Source organism: Oxyura jamaicensis, chromosome 20 (genome assembly GCF_011077185.1).
Source record: "Oxyura jamaicensis isolate SHBP4307 breed ruddy duck chromosome 20, BPBGC_Ojam_1.0, whole genome shotgun sequence".
Taxonomy (NCBI): Eukaryota; Metazoa; Chordata; class Aves; order Anseriformes; family Anatidae; genus Oxyura; species Oxyura jamaicensis.
In genome coordinates, this window is record NC_048912.1 from 15,577,755 (window position 1) to 15,597,113 (window position 19,359).

General features: G+C 45.8%; 1 protein-coding gene across 1 annotated transcript; it reads right to left on the reverse strand.

The window, feature by feature from the left end:
• Positions 1–2,585: 2,585 nt before the first annotated feature.
• On the reverse strand, positions 2,586–19,028 carry NCOA5 (nuclear receptor coactivator 5). The gene is made up of 9 exons (XM_035344026.1): positions 17,551–19,028; positions 16,900–17,007; positions 12,999–13,065; positions 9,153–9,539; positions 8,773–8,888; positions 8,433–8,559; positions 7,217–7,416; positions 5,504–5,827; positions 2,586–5,078 (listed from the first exon to the last, which is right to left on the reverse strand). Exons 1-9 carry the CDS (start codon positions 17,711–17,713, stop codon positions 4,429–4,431), a joined length of 2,142 nt encoding a protein of 713 aa, XP_035199917.1. The 5' UTR covers positions 17,714–19,028; the 3' UTR covers positions 2,586–4,428.
• Between the last annotated feature and the right edge of the window lie 331 nt (positions 19,029–19,359).

The following is a 19,359-nucleotide window of genomic DNA, read 5'->3' on the forward strand; positions in this document are numbered from 1 at the left end:
GGAACAGACACACCGAGCAGTGCTCCTGGCCCTGCCACTGCCTCTGCCGCTTGCTCAGAACTTTTACAAGAGCAAGTGGCATCCACAGGTAAAAGGTTCCTTTTGCCTGGGGCAAGGGCAATCCCATGGAAAACAGGCTTTGCCAGGCTCTGCCCCTACACCACCATGCACAAGCTCATGTGCTGTTTCCAGCCTCCCCAAAGTATTTGAAGCACTTCTGCAGTACCAGAGGAGGCATGCACACCGACCTGCCCGCTCATCTCATGTGCTAGCACCACGCTTGCTTGGCCTACAATGCTTGTCAATGGCTCTGCCCTTGCGGAAGACGCTGCCCCTCCGCAGTCACCCTCTGGTCACAGCCCGGCTTTGCCCTGCAGCTGCCCCCAGCCGTGTGGGGCCGCCCAGCAGCGAGCCTCAGGCAGCTCCCGTGCAGAGGCAGCAGCGAGAGCGCGAGCGCAGAGGGGTTATGGCAGCAGCAGCCAGTGGTAGGAGCATCAGGGCCAGGCAGAGCTCTTCCTCTGGCTGTACATGTGGGTTATCGGGGAAGAAATTCTCTGCTGAGCAGCGGTGATGCCAGGCCAGTGTGCTGCTCAGCAGGCAGGTTTGCTTCCCAGCATCACCAAACGGGTCCTGCTCCCCCTCTGCACTGTTTCAACCTCCTTTGGTAAAGCTGTGGTCCTGGCTCCTCCAGGGAGCCAAAAGGCAAGCTGTTTCATCAGTCCCACTGAAACAAAGCATTTCCCTTCCTCATCCTCCAGCAAGAACAGGGCACAGCTCTTGGCACAGCCTGGGCTGCCTCAACCCCCTGCCAGGCAGCTCTCGCTGCGGCAGGCAAGGTGCTGGTTTCCACGGTGAGTTCTCACTTGCCTTCGGTCTGGAGAGGGCCAGTTTTAGCAGACAGCACTGCATGTTAGTTTACAAACCCAGCCCTGCACGTATGGCCTCTGTGAGTGTTCAGTTTCCCCTAGGAGCATCCTTCTGCTGTTCGCCGTGGTGCAGACGATGTCCATGGCAGGAGCGTGAGCTCCCTGTTGGACACGAGGCGGTTTCTGCCCCAGGGACCCCGCACCCCCAGGCTGCCCCAGGCAGCCACGGCACGGGGCCGCAGCGAGGTGCAGGGGGGGTCGGGACCCTCCTCTGTAGCAGAACTGAAACCGAGCAGAAGGCCCGGCAGGCCTGAGAGTTGCTGGTTACAACACTTTCTGTGCTACATGTGCAATATATTTGTTATGAATGTTATCACCCAGTCAGTTCATTCAATAATCTTTTAATCACTGTAGCTAGATGTTCTGCGTCCATTCAAGTGACTTTTATTCGAGTGCAATATTTCAATAGACATGTAGTGACCTAGTATGCTTTGTGTTTTAGAGAATCTGTGTGCAGAGCAATGCAATTAAGTTTAAAACCTTGTAAATAAAACAGGTTGCAAACCAAAAAAGTAAAAAAAAAAAAAAAAAAAAAAAAAAGAGTATTAGGCTTGCATTTAATTTCTGTGACTGTTTCAGTATTGTGCGTTAGGCCGCCTCAGTACAGACCCTGTGTTCTCTGTGCAGGTATTAATGGAGGAGTGGCTCCTCAGCTGTTGAATGCTCCCTGTTAATGCTTTACTGCTTTACCTGTATTCATTTTTCTAGACTCCTGTCTGCACAAAATGCAATAAATGATTTTATTACACCCTTCACTACTTGCATGGGGAGTTTTCACTTGCTTGCAGGGTCTCCACACCTACTTTGCACTTGGCTGCCTCCATTTCAATAACAAGGAGCAGCCAACAACTGGAGCGTCAGATTGCAGAGGAAGCAAAGCGTGAGAGGAACGGCCTAAGTGCCACAATTTATGGAATTGTAGAATAACTCAAGTTGGAACAGACTCCCCAGGATCACTAAGTCCCACCCTTGGCTCCTCACAGGACCACCCAAAGCCAGACCCCGTGTCTGAGCGCTGTCCAAACGCTCCTTGAACTCCGGCAGCTCGGTGCTGGGACCTGGGCAGCCTGTGCAGTGCCCGACCACCTCTGGGAGCAGAGCCTTCCCCTAACACCCGCCTGACCCTCCCCTGCCGCAGCTCCGTGCTGTTCCCTCGGGTCCTGTCACTCCATAACAGCTTGATGTCCTTGTCCCGTGGTGCTCGAGGCGAGGCCGAACAGAGCAGGACCCCTTCCCGCAGCCTGCAGCCATGCCGTGCCTGAGGCACAAGGGCAGGGCTGGCCCTCCTGGCTGCTGGGGTCAACTGACTGCCCGATGAAGCCCCCAGATCCCTTTCCGTGGGGCTGCTCTCCAGCCTCTCGTCACCCCATTTGTGGCATGCTGCAGAACCCCACTAATGACTGGTTGACAATCTGATGCAACCCCATTTACTGTGACCCTTGGAGCCTGACCCATCAGCCAATTGTTCAACCCCCATAATATGTATTTGGCCGAAAGGTATTTTGTCCGGAAGTATCAAAAGCTATGCAAAATTAAAAAATAAAAAATATAAAAAAATCACATCTACAATGGGAGTTTGTTCCCATATTTAAGCTCATGTAAGCTTCTGGGTTGCAGAAGGGGAGGAAAGGGAGGAAGAGGAAAGAATGTAGACATACTTCTATTTAATTGCAGGTTGTCTAACAATGGCAGCACAAAGGGAGGCTGGTGCTAAAATGCACAGGGAGTGGTAGCTTCAGCTTTAAGCAGTAGCTGTTCAATTAACAGCAAGTGCAGCTCCAGCACTGGGCCCCCTGGTCACTGGGCTGCGGGAGGCCCCCAGCAGCTAGAGCAACTTTTGGGCCTCTGACATTGGCCCCTGTCACACACAGCCCCAACATGCTGGTCCCTGAACAAGCTCATGGGCTGATCTGCTCCACAGTGTCCAAGTCCAGTGAGTGGCAGTAAGTACCGAAGTATTATAAACTGAGACAGACCACAGTATTCTCACAGAAGGGCATGGTAAGGTTTGTTCACTTTCCATTTTGTATCCAGCACTGGGCATCGTCTGAAGCAGCTTACCTGGAAGAAGGTAATGGCAAACGCAGTGGAATAATGTATTCCAGCAGTAATCAAGCTGTTAGGCATCAACAATGCAACAACATGTTTTTCCTGTCTTTTTATTAAAAAGTAATGTCCTTTTGTTAACAGCACAGAAAGAAAAAAAAATGCTACAACACAAACCACCTAGGACAAAAAAAAAAAAGTCCTCTGCTTCAAAACGTTGCTTTCTTATTCTTTCGGTTCTGCAGGAAGCCTACAGACTCCACAAAGACTGTGCAAGGCAGGACAAAATAGAGAAGTTTTGTATTCTGGTATCAAATTATGTTACTGGTTAAAAACACGGTGAAATATCACTGCCCGATTTTCCACTCAACTGTCCACTGCAGCTACCAAAGCGTTGAAAAATGTATAAAATTATAGTATTGCATGTTGGCACTGCCTCTCCACATTAGATGGACAAAACACCAACTAACAGATGAAGTTTCTGAGAGCAGACATTCACCACCTGATAACTGGCTGCAGGTATTTGCAAGACAGGTCCAGCAGCACATTAGTGTTGCTGAGCTGTTGGGGCTACAGTAACCAACTGTGCCGAAGCAAGATTATAAGAAAAGGAAATTTATATACCAAATTTAATATATTGAACTTAAAATTGACGACTTGGCTTGGGTGTAGGAAAATCAACTGAACACTTGAAATCTCTGCCTCACCCAGAGGCTCTTGTGTTTCCGATCCACCACTGTGCTTGGACCAAAACTGCCATTCTCCATGTGCTGGGTGAGGAGAGGAGCATTTGTCAGACTCACTCCACCAGGACAGGACAACCCAGCTACAGAAGCACTGAATGGTACTGTCGTGGCTTATGGAGTTATGGTCAGGCACGTGCTACATGAATTCAGCTGCTAGTGCTACCACTGTATTTTCTCTCTCAGACTGGTTTACATGACATTGAAAAAAAATGAAAAAAGAAATCCAAAGAAAAATAGTGCCCCTTCCAAAAAGATTAATCTACAGAGGGCCCTGTCAGGGTACCACTCTGTTCAGTCCCACCTCATTTTCTCAAAACCACTGACCCAGAACTGTGCTAAGACCATTTGGTGAGACCAGACCGCATTGCATGGTGAAGATGCACCGGCTAATGGGAGTGAGAAAAAGCAGAAGGACCGTCATTGCAGCAGCTTCTGTGCTTAGACAGAACAATCAATTACCCACAGTGGCTCTCAGCATATTCTGCCACTGAGAAAAAATATACTTCTCCGAACACTGCTATCCAGACCAAAGTGAGGAAGGGCAGCACTAGCAATACTCAGCAGCAATGCCACTGGGAGTACACTCTCACCAAAGTGGAGAGGACATGCATATCCAGGGGCATTTGTCCCATGTCAAGAACAGGAGACTTTTTAAACAGCTATAAGTATGGAATGGCAAAGGGAAGGGGAAAGGGCTTGACAGCTCAGCTTTAATAGTGTCGCTGGTAGGAACCCATGGGTTGCTGGGCAGAGGTCCCTGCTCGCCCCTGAGCCACTGTTTGGCTCACTAGGTGGGAGAGTGCAGGACCACTCTGGATAAGGGTGTCCAAGGCTTTCTGTACACTAGGGTTGTCAAAGTTGATACCAGACGATACTGGCCTTTGAGCAGGTACACTGCCAGGGGCAGGGAGGCGATTCTGGTGCTGGCCATAGAGTGCCTGAGCTGGCGGAGGAGCTCCAGGTCTTGGACCTGCATTTCTTGAAGGGCCTTGGAGAGCAGGAAGCTGTGCGCTTGGAGTCTGCAATCTCTGCTGAGCCTGGTTTAAATTTCCAGCACTCATCTGTGCTGATCGGGCCTGACCGCTGGCCATGCTAGCGAAGTTCTGACTCGGAGTGCCACCCGATGTACCCGCAGAGGTTGCAGAACTGCTGTTTGCTACAGCAGCTGCTGCCGCCCCACTGTTGAAGAGACTGAGGATTTTTGCCTGAAGCTCCTGCTGAGGATTAGCAGAGGACACTGGAACAGAAGGAGCGGAGACCAGAGGCTGTGAACCCTGATGAGCCTGAGCGCTTGGAAGGCTGGACTGACTGCCCAGAGATGATGCTGAAGGTGCTCCCAGAGACTGTCTTGACATGGGTGCTGGGAAACAAAAGAAAGAGAATTAAAGCTCTCCCAATGCCCTTGAAGAGGCACCTAAAGGAAACTAGTGAGATAGCTACCAAAGACACAGGTCTCAGTAAATACCCACCACTCTAAACATGAGGGCTGCATAGCTCCGGGGGACCCAAATCACTCAACAAAATCGTTGCCCTTTGTGTAGCAGCCAATCAGTTATGGCAGCATTGTGGTTTCCCTGAGAGAATCCTACATAAAAGTTGCATCACATGAAATATCAGAAGTCTCGGGACTCCTGAATACATGTCCATCTCCATAAAATACGTCACTGTGTGAAAATGTTACTACACTAGGACCCCTCTGTAATGCCAATACTGTTGTCCTGTCCCAGCGTGGAGAACCCACTAACCATACAATTAATAGTGTTGTCTAGGGTTGAAACAACTTACCCTGCAGAGAATCAGTGCTTCCCCTAAGTAACCTTTCCTTCCGGTCTCTCAAGTAATTAATTACTTTATCAGTCTCCTCAGCAGTCAGATAGCGATTGTCTGCCAGAAGGTTCAAGAGAGTCTGAATCCCCGGAGGGTGACCCCCTCTGGCCCCCTCCTCCACAGGGGGTGGGCGCTCTCGCTCTTGCAGAACAGCCTCATCTGCCATCTTGGCAGCCTGCCGGGCTATTTCTTCACGCTCCTTCTCCCGTGACTCTGTTTTGTAGCGCTCATAATTCCTTGCCACCAGCACCATGGCATCAGCTTGTGGCATGTTGCGGTGTTCTGCACAAGGAAAAGAAACACTTTAAGAAAATCAAAGGCATTAAAAGGAGGTATCTTGTCTCACTCAGAGCAGCATAACTCATTCAGCAGGCAGGCACCTCTTAGGGACCACAAGCACAGACCTGGAAAGCTCTCTAGGCACACAGCAAGAGTGCAATTTCTTAAGCCAACAGAAGGCTCAAGTCTATCACCCAGCAAGACCAACCCTTCTTTCCACAGCTGAGGGCTCTGAGAAGGTACCACACCAATCTTTCTGGCTTCTCATCCAAATGAAAGAGAAAGCGTTTCCCTCTTCCTATCACACAAATTCTCCGTGCTCTGAGAGGAGACAGTTCCAGCTGTTCTCTCTCTGAACCCTTCAGCAGGCCCCAAAATTGCACTCTCTAGGCTGACAGACATTCCCTGAGCAGGACACTGATGAGAACGCTTTTTGGTTTTGTATTGTCAACACCCTAATGCAGTGTGAGTATATGCAGGAGATGGGAGGAAAGAAGAATTGGCTGAATTTCACATTGCTAATTCTGTTTTCAACTCTGGGACAATAAACAGCAATAAAGTTCTTCCATAATACATCGAATAATGATCAGTTTCAACTTTTTTATTTGCAGTTGCCTTTTAAAGTTTTTGAGGTCATTATTTCCACCTCTCAAAGCACACACATAAATGTTCCCCAGAAGACAGATTTAACCAGAGAGATTAAAAGATAAGTCCTTTATCTTCCATAAAAATGCTTAAAGCTCTGGGTTCACTTTCACATTATGCTTTGAACAAGTTGCGAAAGAGTTCCCTAAAACTAACAGGAATGGAAAGGTGACCATATGCAGTTCAAGTGCAAAATATTAAATATCCAGAAAGAGCTGTGAATGAGTTAATGACTGGGGTTCTTATCAGATCTGAAACACAGATAAATCCAGAGGAGAAGAGGAGAAGCTTTGGCAGAAGGACAGGTATTAAACCACAGGAGTTAAGAGTTAAACCAAGGGCAGTAGAAAGGTCACTGAAAGTGTGCTTGAGATGTATTTCTGCAGCAAATGACAGAACCTCCCCACACCTGGATCAGATGTTAAAAGAAACCAGGCTTCTTCAGTCAGTTGTAGAGCTGGGGTTCTTCTAGCAGTGGGGTTCATGACTTTCCCTAAAATGCACCGGAGATTCTCTCCTGGCAGAAATTACATAGTCCTTTTGACAAAGGACAAATAAGTTGTTCTAGAAACTGGTAAATAATGGTAGTCACAGGTATCACTTGTCATCAAGTTGTTAGTAACTCCTTACAACATAGCATGGATGAACATCATCTTGTGTGGAACTGCTCAAGAAAAAATGTTTTAGAGCAGTTCTTTGTGCAGTTCAGTGACCACAAAGCTACACAGCCTACTAAGACCTCAGTACCTTGTGGGGTTCCAAACATGATGTTAACAGTGCAAGAACGGTGAACTTGATGCTGCTGAGTGATGACAATGGCAAAAGGAGACCCTCCTCTGCTCACATCGTCCAGGGCTTGCGTCAGTGACATCTCTGTGTTGAGGAAGATCAGGTCCACCACCATGCCCAGATCCCGCACCTTCCGCCCCACTGACTCCGCGTACTCCCTAACACAAAGCAAAGCCAGCAGTTTTACAAGTCAGTCACATACAGAAACAAACTCCAGCACATTCACCCTCTCCATCTCTGAATCAATTTTCTGATGGCTTACCTAACTTCATGATGTTTATCAGGACAGTATTAAAGCAATTGTAATTGCTTTATAATGTAATTGCTTTGTAATTGTAATGTAAAAGCCTAGAACCCACCCTTATTTTGAACTAAATCAGTAATTTCAGTTTAACTGAGATAGATTATAAATCAAGCCTCAGCTTAGCTGAGAAGGTGTCTGCGAAAGGATTTATACTATTCTAAAACTGCTTACATATAAATGCATTTAAATTGAACTCACATTAAATGAGGCAATTTATTCCTGAAGAGATCTAACAAGCATGCAGCAGAGCAGCTAACCTCCAGAAGATGGTTAGTTACTTGTGCCATGTTTAGTGTCTTAACTGCTCAAGCGCACCTTATCCTAAGTCACTGTAGCACAGGTCAACATTTGAACCTGAAGATTAATTTTCAGAGAATTAACTATCCATACTTTCCCTTGAGTTCCAAATACATTTTCTCTTGCTCTTTAATTCTATTAGCTGTGATCTGTTCTGGCCCAGTATCAACACAGCACCTACGAATCCACTTTTCCTGTATCCACTGCCCTGCAGACTTCCCTGATTAGCACGCGTTAGTAAGTTCCATGTCATTCAACCCAAAACTAACAAGCATAGGCCACTACAACCTGCCGTGACAGTAGGCTGACATGAAGAGCATATAAAAAAAAGTTCGGGACAAGGTGTGTTTATAGCTGATAAGAGAATACAGGTAAAGCCTAAGATACAACAGTATTTCTACATCATTAACCAGTCAGTATTTCCAGAAGAGCCACAGAAGCTGCGGCTTTCTGAGGGCTCTAAAGCAACTCTCAAGGGAATCTGCAAGACAAATAGCCCCAAGGCAGGACTAAGCTTAATTCCATTTTCTTATACCACACAATAACAAACAGTGGTCTTAACTACTTTCTTACTTTGTCTGTTTATTCACCACTATCACAGAACAATCCACAGGTCTCTCTGCATCAAAACGTCTCTTGATTTCCTCGTAGTACTGACGGTAAAGCTCCTCTCGCCGTCGCTCCTCACGCTTGAGACGGTCTGAAACCAAGCCACAGAAAGACAGAACAAATATTGCTCTTTGGATCTGCTCGGAGCAGAGAGGTGCGCATAGCTGGTCTGTCTCCAAACCAGCCATCGTCACAGAAGGCAATGCACTGTGGACGTGCCTGTCCATCAGCACCACATACATCTACATCCTCCCAGAGGAGGATGTGGATCTGCCCATTAAACAGTGGTCTCAAAGGCACTAACCTTCTGAATTCACCGGTGCTCTATCAAAATGCTCTTTGTAACGGTCATAGTACGAGTCATCCTTCCGCCGATAGTAGTCTTCAAGGCGAAGGTAACGGTCATAAGTTTCATCTCGCCTGCAACATTTACAGAAGCAATGGTTCCCATGCTCCGACATCATCTCAGTCAATAACTTTTGCCAGTGCATCACATACAGACCTTCCTTGAGTTTAATTACTGACGTACCCAACTGTTCCCCTGAAGACCCAAAGCAGGCACCCAACTGTCCTCAGCTCTAGAGTAATACCTTAGGTTAAACAACTGGCGCCACTCAGACCAACCAGAGGGGCATAATGCCATAAAATTATGTCATCAAATAGAGCGAAAAGTGTGAAAGTTACCTGTACAGAGGGTCCCGAGGGTCTCTCATATCCCGCGGATCCCTTGCATCACGTGGATCCCTCATGTCTCGTGGACTCCTCATATCCCGTGGGTCCCTGTATCGATCATACAGCGGCTCCCGTGGGTCACGAAAGTCTCTAACATCACGAGGGTCCCGTAAGTCTCTTGGATCCCTGATATCCCGGGGGTCTCGAAGGTCTCGCAGGTCCCGTGGGTCCCTGTGGTCTCTAGCGTCACGCATGTCTCTAGCTCGAATGTCTCGAGCATCTCTGGAATCGCGTCCGTTTCTACCATCCCTGCCATCTCTGGGATCTCTCCGTGGGCTCCCCCGAAGAGGGGAGCGATCGCGTCTGGTATCTCGGCCATCCCCGTAGGCATATGGCTCTCTGAAGAAAACACCAGGGAAATTCCATTAGACTGCTAACAACACAAGCGTGGTTACCCCCAGATCTCTTACCTGAGGTGCCAGTGACCCTTCTCTCAGCAGCTGAAGCCTCCCTCCTACCCCATAACAAGTATTGCCCCAAAATGTATTTGTCAAAACAAACATATTTGGAGAATCTTAGTTACAATGTTTATTGTAGCCAAAAGTCACAGAAAGCTCCTTACTGGAGCACCACTAAAACTGTAGGGCGCCTGTGGGAGGAGCGAACAGGCACCTCAGAAACCATCATTTCAAAGCCTCTGACCTCTGATGTCAGCCATGGATCATCAATCAAACGTTAACTTGCAAACTCCTTGAGAGAATTCAAGGTGCTGTAGCCTAGCACCCACAAACATGGGATAGCTAGGAGCATTCAAGGGATCTATGTAATTCACAAGTCGATGACAGAATACCTGAAATAGGATGCTACTGGCATATGATTAAAAAAGAGCTTGTTGGGACCAGAGGCACAGTAGGCTCCATGTTGTGGTTGGTTTTGTGCTGTTAGCAGAAATCTACCGTCGTGTCCTGACGGTGAAGGGACAGTTCCTGTAGAAAGTCAGTCTTATGAGGCCCCACAGTAAAAGGGTACCAAACCCAACCAGCACTGCACCATCAGCAGGAACAGGATTGTCTGTCACATCTGAATGATCCATCTCATTCAGACTTTGTACCACGCTGTCTTCAGAGTCAAGAGAGCAACGTTCCAGTCTTCATCTTTTCCAAATCAGTAGTTTTTTTCCAGGTCATATTTTGTTTTCCAAAGAAAACATAACTTTCACTGCAGTCTAAGCCAAACCAAAAAAATATTGCAAGGAAACTACTGAGCTTCATATGCTTGGAATGTTCTTTCCCCATGATACTGGCAACTATAAGGAAACAACATTTTTTTGTATCTTCTCACCTCTGTCAAGTTTTGTAAATAAAAAATATTCTATCAGACTACTCTAGTTTATGAAAGATAAACAAAATTTAATTCCGTTTCCACTACAGTGCATTCACTTTGTAGTCACTTGGAGAGAACAGCAGGAGCAACAAGTCAGATGCACCCAAGTTTCACTAAGAGGTAGAACAGACGGCAGTGAGAAGCAGAGCCCATGCATGGACTTTGGTGCCTTGGACACCCAGCTGTCCTGGGGGACACAGAGGATCGCCGGCATTCTCTATTCCAGATAGAAAACAGATCTTGGGACAAACTACAGTGCTGCCACCAAGATTACACACAGCCTTCTCCTGTTCCAGAAACACTGTGCTCACACAAGCAAGTGTATACTCCCTCAGTCTCTTGGGCACACAAATCAGCTTTATGTTTGTGATCTGTACAGAACCACAGCCCAGGAGAGATGCACATTATCTTCCCCTACCCCTTCCTCCCCCCAGCCTGCAGTGAATGATGGCAGAAGCTCAGGGGAAACTCCTTGTTTGCTGTGATGAATACTGAGTACCTGACCTTTCTGTAGCTGTGAGACTATACAGCAAAACAGCCAGATGCAGAGTAATTGTTTTGCAATATGACATTTATTCCAGCTGGGGTGGGGGTGACCAGAACAGGCCACGTTATCTGCAGAGACAAATTGATCCGGAAAGAACAACGCACAAGTGCAACACAACTACAGACATGGCACCAGGCCTCCTCTGCTCTCGCACCTGCGTGACTGCCGCCCAGGCAGCAGCATGAGGGCACAGCACCCTCCTGCCTCTGCCTCTCCACCTCTGTGGTCCGTGGTCCGACTCCTGCAGTGCCAGCACCGCTGCCTGCATCTGCCTGGGACTCAGCGCTGCTGCCTGGGCCCACAGCAGGGCTTAGGACTCCATACCCTGGCATCGGCAGCTGCTGTTCACGCACCTGCGGCACGGTCCAGAGTCCAGCATCCGCTGCCTTGCCCACCACTTGGCACCCACAGCCTCCCTGCTGCCTGTGCTGCTGCTTGGGACCTGGTGCCAGCAACATGGGATGGCCACGGTGTCCACAGGGCCAGCTGAGTCTTGTGCCTGAGGCAGTGCACCTATCCCTTCCGCAGCCGTGGTGGTGGTCCAGTCCCAGGGCTCACGTGCCTCCAGTGCTCCTAAGGGGCACAGGCTCTTGTGAGCATGCAGGATCACAGATCCCAATGCCCACAGCACTGGTGCCTGCTGCATGTCCCTTGCAACGTGGTCTGAGGCCCAGTGTTCGTGGCACTGGCATCTGCTTCTCATACCCGCAGCGCTACCCAGCGCCTTCAGCACCATACACCTGCAGTGCCACCGAGACCAAAGATGTGGCATCAGTGCCTGCCTGCTGCTCACGTGTGTGCAGCACCCTTGGGGTCCCCATGCCAGCACCAAGCACGCCTGGCACTGCTCAGGCCCAAGCCTTGCTGCATCCGTGACATGAAACCCCAGTCATGTGCCTGAAGCATTTCCTGGGCCTGCTGCCTATGCACTGCTCTCTGCAAATGCATGGGGCCCTTGCAGGATAAATGCAGTATATACAAAGCACCAAGGATTGCAGATACTCGTTCTCTGTATTTTGGCAGTAGATGTCTTGCAAGTTGCACTTTTCCCCATATTTTTGATAATTTAACAGGTCAAATTAATAGAGCACACCAGTCATGTGAGAGCTTGATTACTTTCAAGGCAACATGTCACACACCTTTGTGTGCAGAGCTTTACAGTGTAAGCGTAGAAAACGCAGGCCTTACACCACATGGTAACCACAGCATGTCTTGGTGCGCTCCCCAGCAACACCACTGAAAGGAAATGGCAGTCATCTTCCCATGGCAGGACAACCCATGTCTTCAACACTCGCTTGTGACTTCACACGCGGAGGGCGTGCAGGAGCTGCACCCACTGTGCCTACCGAGGGGTGGGGAGCCAGGAGGCAGGCAGACACACACCACTGGGTGTAACTGCAGAGAAGACTTGTTCCACATACTGAAAATGCAAGTACACATGCAGATGGGGCAGTGCAACACAGATACATGCTGCCTTGTGCTTTGCTAGTGTGCGCTTTTCCAGCTTCATCTCAGGACTGCAAGCTTTTGACATCGGAAGAGGCAAGATCCTGAAGTGCTCTGCACTGAGAACACTACAGCCCCTTGGCAATATCTCTACATGCCTTGGCTTCTCTGATACTTGAGTCAGGAACAAACACCAAGCTGATTCTTCCTCACAAGTCTCTTACAACTTGTGCCACAAAACGTAACACTTAGTTGTAGTAACAGCAGCAAGCACGAGGCTTCCCTCGTGCCTCCTGAGGTGTCAGCGCCAGAAGGGCTCTTACAGGTGGAGCAGTCGCATCCTGATTGTCTCACTTGAGCATCTCCGTTTGACTGGGGAGGTGGCAGTAGGGAAGAGAGACAGACATTTAGCACAGGCAGCTGGGCTCATGCCCTAAAAGCCTGCCCTTCCTAGTATAACTCACTGCTTCCAGGTACTTTACCTTCGTGCCGGACTGGACCTTGATGAAGCCTTATTCATATTTCTTCTTTCCGCTGCTTTATTAATATCTGTAAAGAATAATCAACCCATCTGTTCAATGCTATGGAACAAAAAAAAGATCATCAGCACAATTCAAATGAAAGCAACTTAAGCTCAACAACAACCAGATGGTGCAAGAAAATACATTCAGCAGAGAGACATTGTCACTTTGACAATTTTTTTTTATTAAGTTTAGATAGTACAATGCAATGAAGTTTTCATGGATTTCTCTGACTTCAAAATAGGGTGGACAGCTCGGCTGAAGTTTTAACGCTTTATTTCAGGCCTACATCCAGACTCTTCATTCCATAAGAACCTCTTTCTTCTGCAGTCTATGAGCGAGCAGAATGCAACTCATGGACTCTAGGAGAAAAAGCAGAGTCTGAAAACCTCTGAGAAAGGAAGTTGTTGGCCAACAGTCTTAAATTCACAGCCAGTCTTGTTCAGTGGAGCATGCAGCTACCCTTGGTGACAATAATTCAAGGGTTCTCAAATGGCACATGCAATTGCCTTCCGAGGGACCGCTGCAGCACTAAACTGTACAGCCTCCACCACTGAGGGAACAGGATCCAGGGAGCCTGAAGCACAAGCTCCTTGTGCAGTCAACATGGTGCACTCAGAACACCACTGTGCTGAGATGCAAAGAGATCAGAAATCTGAGAATTGTCTGGCTTCTGAGTATCTCCATGAAAAACACTATGAGGTGAAATGCAGAGAAGAGAACTGAAGAAACTGTCTTGTCCTCAACCAGAAAATGTGAAGTTGCCCAAAATTGGTAGGGACCAATACTGTTCTACTGGGAAGAAACAAAGCCTTCTGTAACAGCTGATGGAAGATGAAATAATGTACTAGAGGGGGGCAAGAACAAACAGAAATGATTTCAGGTGTTTTACTCTGAGAATCTTTTAAGGAAATGAAAAAAAAAAACCCTCTGGTTCCTATCTGCTCCCTGAGGATCTATCAACAATTAAAGTTATTAGTTATTTATATTGGTCGCTTGCAGGGGCTTTACAAGTAGTTAAACATGGCATATAATGTTCTTTAGGCTGACTTCTATAGCTTCTAGAACTTCCCAAACTATCCTTCATTACATTCAAATTTAGAGTTAACAGTTTAGCTCTAATTCTTGCCCCTGCTGTCAGTCAAGTAGTATCACATTCTCTTCATACAGGGAGAGGGGCAAGTACAAGCTCAGCATGGCGTATGAATGCAGGCTAACAGCATTTACAGGGCCAGGAAGCAGTCTCTCCAGAATCAAATACAGTTGCAGTGTCTGCTATCACAAACTAAATTTGATGGACATGTATTCCCTACAAAGCTTTACTCATTAAAGATAAAGAAAGCTTTTAAGTATTCGTGGATGTACTGGTATAATGCAAGACTAAACTCTCTCAAGGCCTTTCACCCTCTTATTAGCCAGTATATTTAATACTTACACTGCATAACTGAAGTAACTGTTTTCCTTGGATTTATTTTTTAGCTAAGAGCATTTTTCAAGTCCAATGTTATCTTTAAGCAAGACACTACCTGCTTTTGGGGTTTAAGATTTTTATTTTTGCTTTAAGATGCCATTGCAGAAACCTATATTGTGATTTTTGCATTCAATACCATACATTTCTTTCAAATTAGAAAGAATTAAACCTGAACAAATATTTTACTAGGATACAAAGACACCTTTGACAGGGATCCTTCTCTTGCACAAAATGGTTTAATAACATTTTATTTAATGTCAGCAGCACTTACAAATTGCTTGAACATTGACAAAACAACTTCTGAAAAAATGCAAATCTTCTGTCTTGTAGGACTTTGAGATGACAGGGACATTGCAACCTTCAGAATAAACACAGGTGGCAAGAGTTTCTTGAATTTCATTCCCATCTCAAGTCAAGCAGCAGAATTGAACTAGAGTTCATGTTTTGGCAAATCGTCCAATTCCCATCTAAAAGTCTCCAGAGCACAGAAACCACCAAAGCTCCAATGAATTATTCCAAGTATAAATTATTTTACTGATAAAGAAAACTATTTATTTCCATTTATGGTCTTGTCATACCTATACCCACTAGATTACAACTCACTCAAGGAGCCCTTTTCTAGGGCTTGCTCTTCAACTCTTTAACCCTTAGGATTTTTCCGGGGGCTTTTCCGATTTAGCACTATCCTTTCTGAACTGGGCATACCAGAACTGAACACAGTACTCCAGCAGCAAAACCCCACAGGTACTTACAAATCTGTTTTGTACAGCTAAGGATGACAAGAGCACTCCTGCTCGGTGCAGATCTTCAGATCAGCCTTTCCTGGGAGTTCAGTTCTGCCTGTCTCCAGCTTAGAAGCAGCCCAGGTCACTTCACCATCAGTGGCTCAATCTCCATTATATTCCCTCTTTTAAAAGGATGATAGTGTGCTTTCCATAAAAGTTTCTTATGAAAAAACTGTATGGCCAGGAACCAATTCTTCCAGAACACCACTCAAAACACTCAGCAATTCCATCTATACTGCACTGAAATTCATTTTAAATGCATATAATACTACGCTGCTTTTATTGTACTAGTTCATTAATCAAATCAAACATCTTACACAAGTCTTCTACATCAACACTGCTACTTTTATCCAGAAAACTTGCAGTATTGCAAGTTAGTGTGACAGGATTTACTTTGACTGGGATTATTCTTTCACCTGGCACTTGGCAGGATGCGCATGCAATCTATTTACTGCCAGGGCTGACGCCAGGCTCCGCTCTGCTCAACCTGTTGGCAAGTTTGCAGTGCTCTGCCAGGGCCCCTGAAACTCCACAGTTTTCCAAGGAAAGCAACATTAACAGCCAATGGAGGTCCTCATTGCACTGAATCTCACAGATGTTGATTTAATTTTGAGAGGTCTGGTTTTGGTAGCTGCTGGTTTTATTTTATTTTTTTAAGCTTGCTACTGAAATGGAAACGATATGAAAAGCAACGTCTTTCAACTCTTCAAAAAGAGAGGGAAGAACGATTACCTGAAGACTAGGTGGTCTTCTCCAATTAGAGTTATTTCCAAATAATTACACATTAGTATGCGAGACAGATGCAGCTGCTCCTGTTTAAACTTCTAGACTCTGACAATGCTGGCCATAATTTCTCCTTGTACCCTTCTGTCCTCCCTATTTGCCACCATCTCCACCTTCAGGCTTGTATTTGGTACCTCTCCATTTTGCTATTTACCGCTCCTTTCACTCCTTCCTAAAACAAACAGTTTTTCTTTAAATTAGCACAGGCTTGCTTTGGAAGTAACGTTTTACTCGCACTTAATAGATTATTCTTAGACTTCCCACCATTCATTTCTGTTTAAGATTGCTCCCAGCATATTTAGCAGAATTATTTTCATCTTTATGAAAATGGCCTTTTTAAAGCACCTCGTATTTTTATGGCTACTTACAGATTGGTTTTCCCATGTGGAAGACAATCCAAGTTAAGTTTACTTATCTAACAGGACACTCAGTTCTGCAGCCAATTCCTCTGAACCTGCCAAGATGAAGCCCAGTACAGGCTTACAACTGTTTTTAAAACTAAGTGCGTGAAGTTTCAATCAATACTTTCCAGGCCTTACGTGCTCAACAGTTCCTTACACAAGGTTATAGATCTATTCAAACACTAACACAAAAGTAAGTTCAGAGCAAGACCTAGGCAGCAAGAGAAAACACTCCAGATGAACAGCACAGCACTTAGGGCAGGTAACTCGGAAGGAAAATACATACCTGGTCAAAGTGACTTTAGACTAATGCCAGGCAAGTTCCACACAGCGATTTTTCCAGAGAGCTTTAGAACAAAAGCACTCTTTCTACCAAAATGCATGCTAAGGTCAGTAGAAGAGCAGGGATCAGTTTTCCTTACCTAATCTATACCCTTTATAAAGGCGACCCTTCTCACCGTCCAGAGCGGCCTGGACATCTTCTAGACGGTCATACTGCACGAACCCATAGCCATGGTACATGCTGAGGGCTGGAAAAGTTAACAGCAGGGCAAGACCAGTTACAAGTAAGGGACTGCACGATCCCGCACCCAGGCCACGTCACCCCACCAGATGGAGCAAGCAAAGGGCATTACCCAGAAGCTTCTAGGCAAGTTTTGTGGGAAATCCAGGTCTACTGGGATTGAAATGCAGAGCTGAAGAACTCTGAAATGCATTTCTTAGACAACACCACAAAACAGATCAGCTTCCTTCTGACAAGGCAGTGACCAAAAAACAACCCACAAAGTGACCAAGACTTCATTAAGAGACTACGAAGTCACTTGAAGGAACAGATTTGCTTTATGTAACATCACACTGCAACCCCAAAAGATAAAGCATAGCTCATATATATACACTAGGGTACAGCTGCATTGAGGGAATTACTTGTTCAGAGAAAATCATCATTAAAGGTCACTTTTTAGGGGAAACATAAGTCACTCCTCTCATCACCATCAAACAGCATTTGACAAGCATGAAAGTTATATTTCTGACTGAATTCCCAGCCACAAAAAGGCATAAGATAAAATACTAACCCCTGATTTTGCCATATTTTGAAAATATCTCTTCCATTTCTTCACGAGTCATGTGGTCTGTGGGCAAATTGCCGACAAAAAGTCTTCTCTCTAAATCCTGCGGATTGGTGCTGTTAGTGAAGTCGCTCTGTTTGATGCTATTGCTCTTGCGTCCTCGAGCCATTTTGCTTTCGTTCCAAATCCAACTCTTCGCAAAAAAGAGAAATGGCCACGCATATAATTTCAATCCATGACATTAAAATTAAACTGGAACAAGATTAAATTTAACAGCTTTGCAGACTAGAAGCCAACTGGGTTGGTTTGACGCAAGCTTCGCTCCAGAGAAATCTTAACACAAGGGACATGGAGGTCTGGCAAAAACGTATACCGCAGCACTTTGGTTGATCTTCCCGTCACACCGGAATGGAGTAAGCCTAATCTATTTTGCAGATGTGTTTTAATGGTTTAACTCCAAACTAAAATACCAATAAAACCGAGATTCTGCTGAAACATCTTAACTTTAGCTTTGCAGTACCCCCATTGTTGTCATGTCTAATTCTTCAATTCACTGGTAAGAAGAGCTGAAATCTATGCAATATTTTAATAAGCAGAAAGGAAACACTCATCTCAACATTGCATAACGGGATCCAAATATTTCTGTATTGGCTTTGAATGAGACATCGCAAAGTATTTTAAAATGTGCTTAAGTGACCACACTTGGATCTCTTTACTAAGTGTGAAACCTTAGCTTTCCCAGCCCAGAGAGCACAGCTTCTCATTCACATCACTACTGAACAGCGCATCCTTGTCCCCACCACCGTGCCAACTCCCCCGAAGGCGGGTCCAAAGCTGGAATTTAACCACTCAACGTAAACGCAGCACTGCTGCGGGAACAGTCAGCAGTGTTCATTACACAGTCACCCAAAGAGCTTTAACACAAAACAAAAACCTCAAAGCACCAAAACAGAACCTATCAACCCAAACAGAACCAGGAAAACTGATCCAGCATTCATACTTTCTCTTCTAAAAGTCACCATTACATAACTCTTCAAAAAAAGTGAAAGGCAGTGAAATTTTCAAAGTTGAAAACTGTTTGATGAATGAAGTTGTCATCCTTCCTAAACATCCAACCACAGAAATACAGGATGGAATTTTCTGTTTATCATAGGTCAGAAACCCATACAGAAAAGTGGTGAAGTTGAATATATCAACAAAAACTTCTACTGTCCATCAAGAGCTGCCTACAGCCAACACACATTTCTAACAGTAAACTGCATTCACTATAATTTAAAAGCAGCATTTAAATAAACAAGTCAGACACCAAAAAGGACAAAATGATTTCACTAAGGTACTTGTACAATGCTTAATTGGCATGAGAAGTAAGTTTACTCCAGGATTTCAGCCATAAAACTGATTTAAGGTCAACTAACTTTACGCTTGTATCATTTGTCTACTTTTAGAAAACCCTGCTGAGAAGGGAGGCAGAGAATGCCTCCCAGTCTTTTTTTTTTTTTTTTAATAATGAACTGAACTGCTAGAGCAGGGAGAAAGAAAAAAGTCAATTCTTATACCTTATTTGCCTCAGTCCTCCTATAAGTTGTTTCCCCTGCTACACACAGAGTTTTACCTTCCCCACCTGAAGTACCAAGCCTTGTCCCATTTTGCTTTACAAAGGTTGTAAATTTCACTTCTGCTATTACTGCTTGAGTTCTCAGCTGAAGGAAAAGAAGTTTTCAAAATTCTCCCAAAGTGGAGAAGCAGCTATAAAACACGGCAGCAGGCACCTGGCTCCGACTGCACCCAGACCGGGTCTGGAGCTCGGTGCCATGC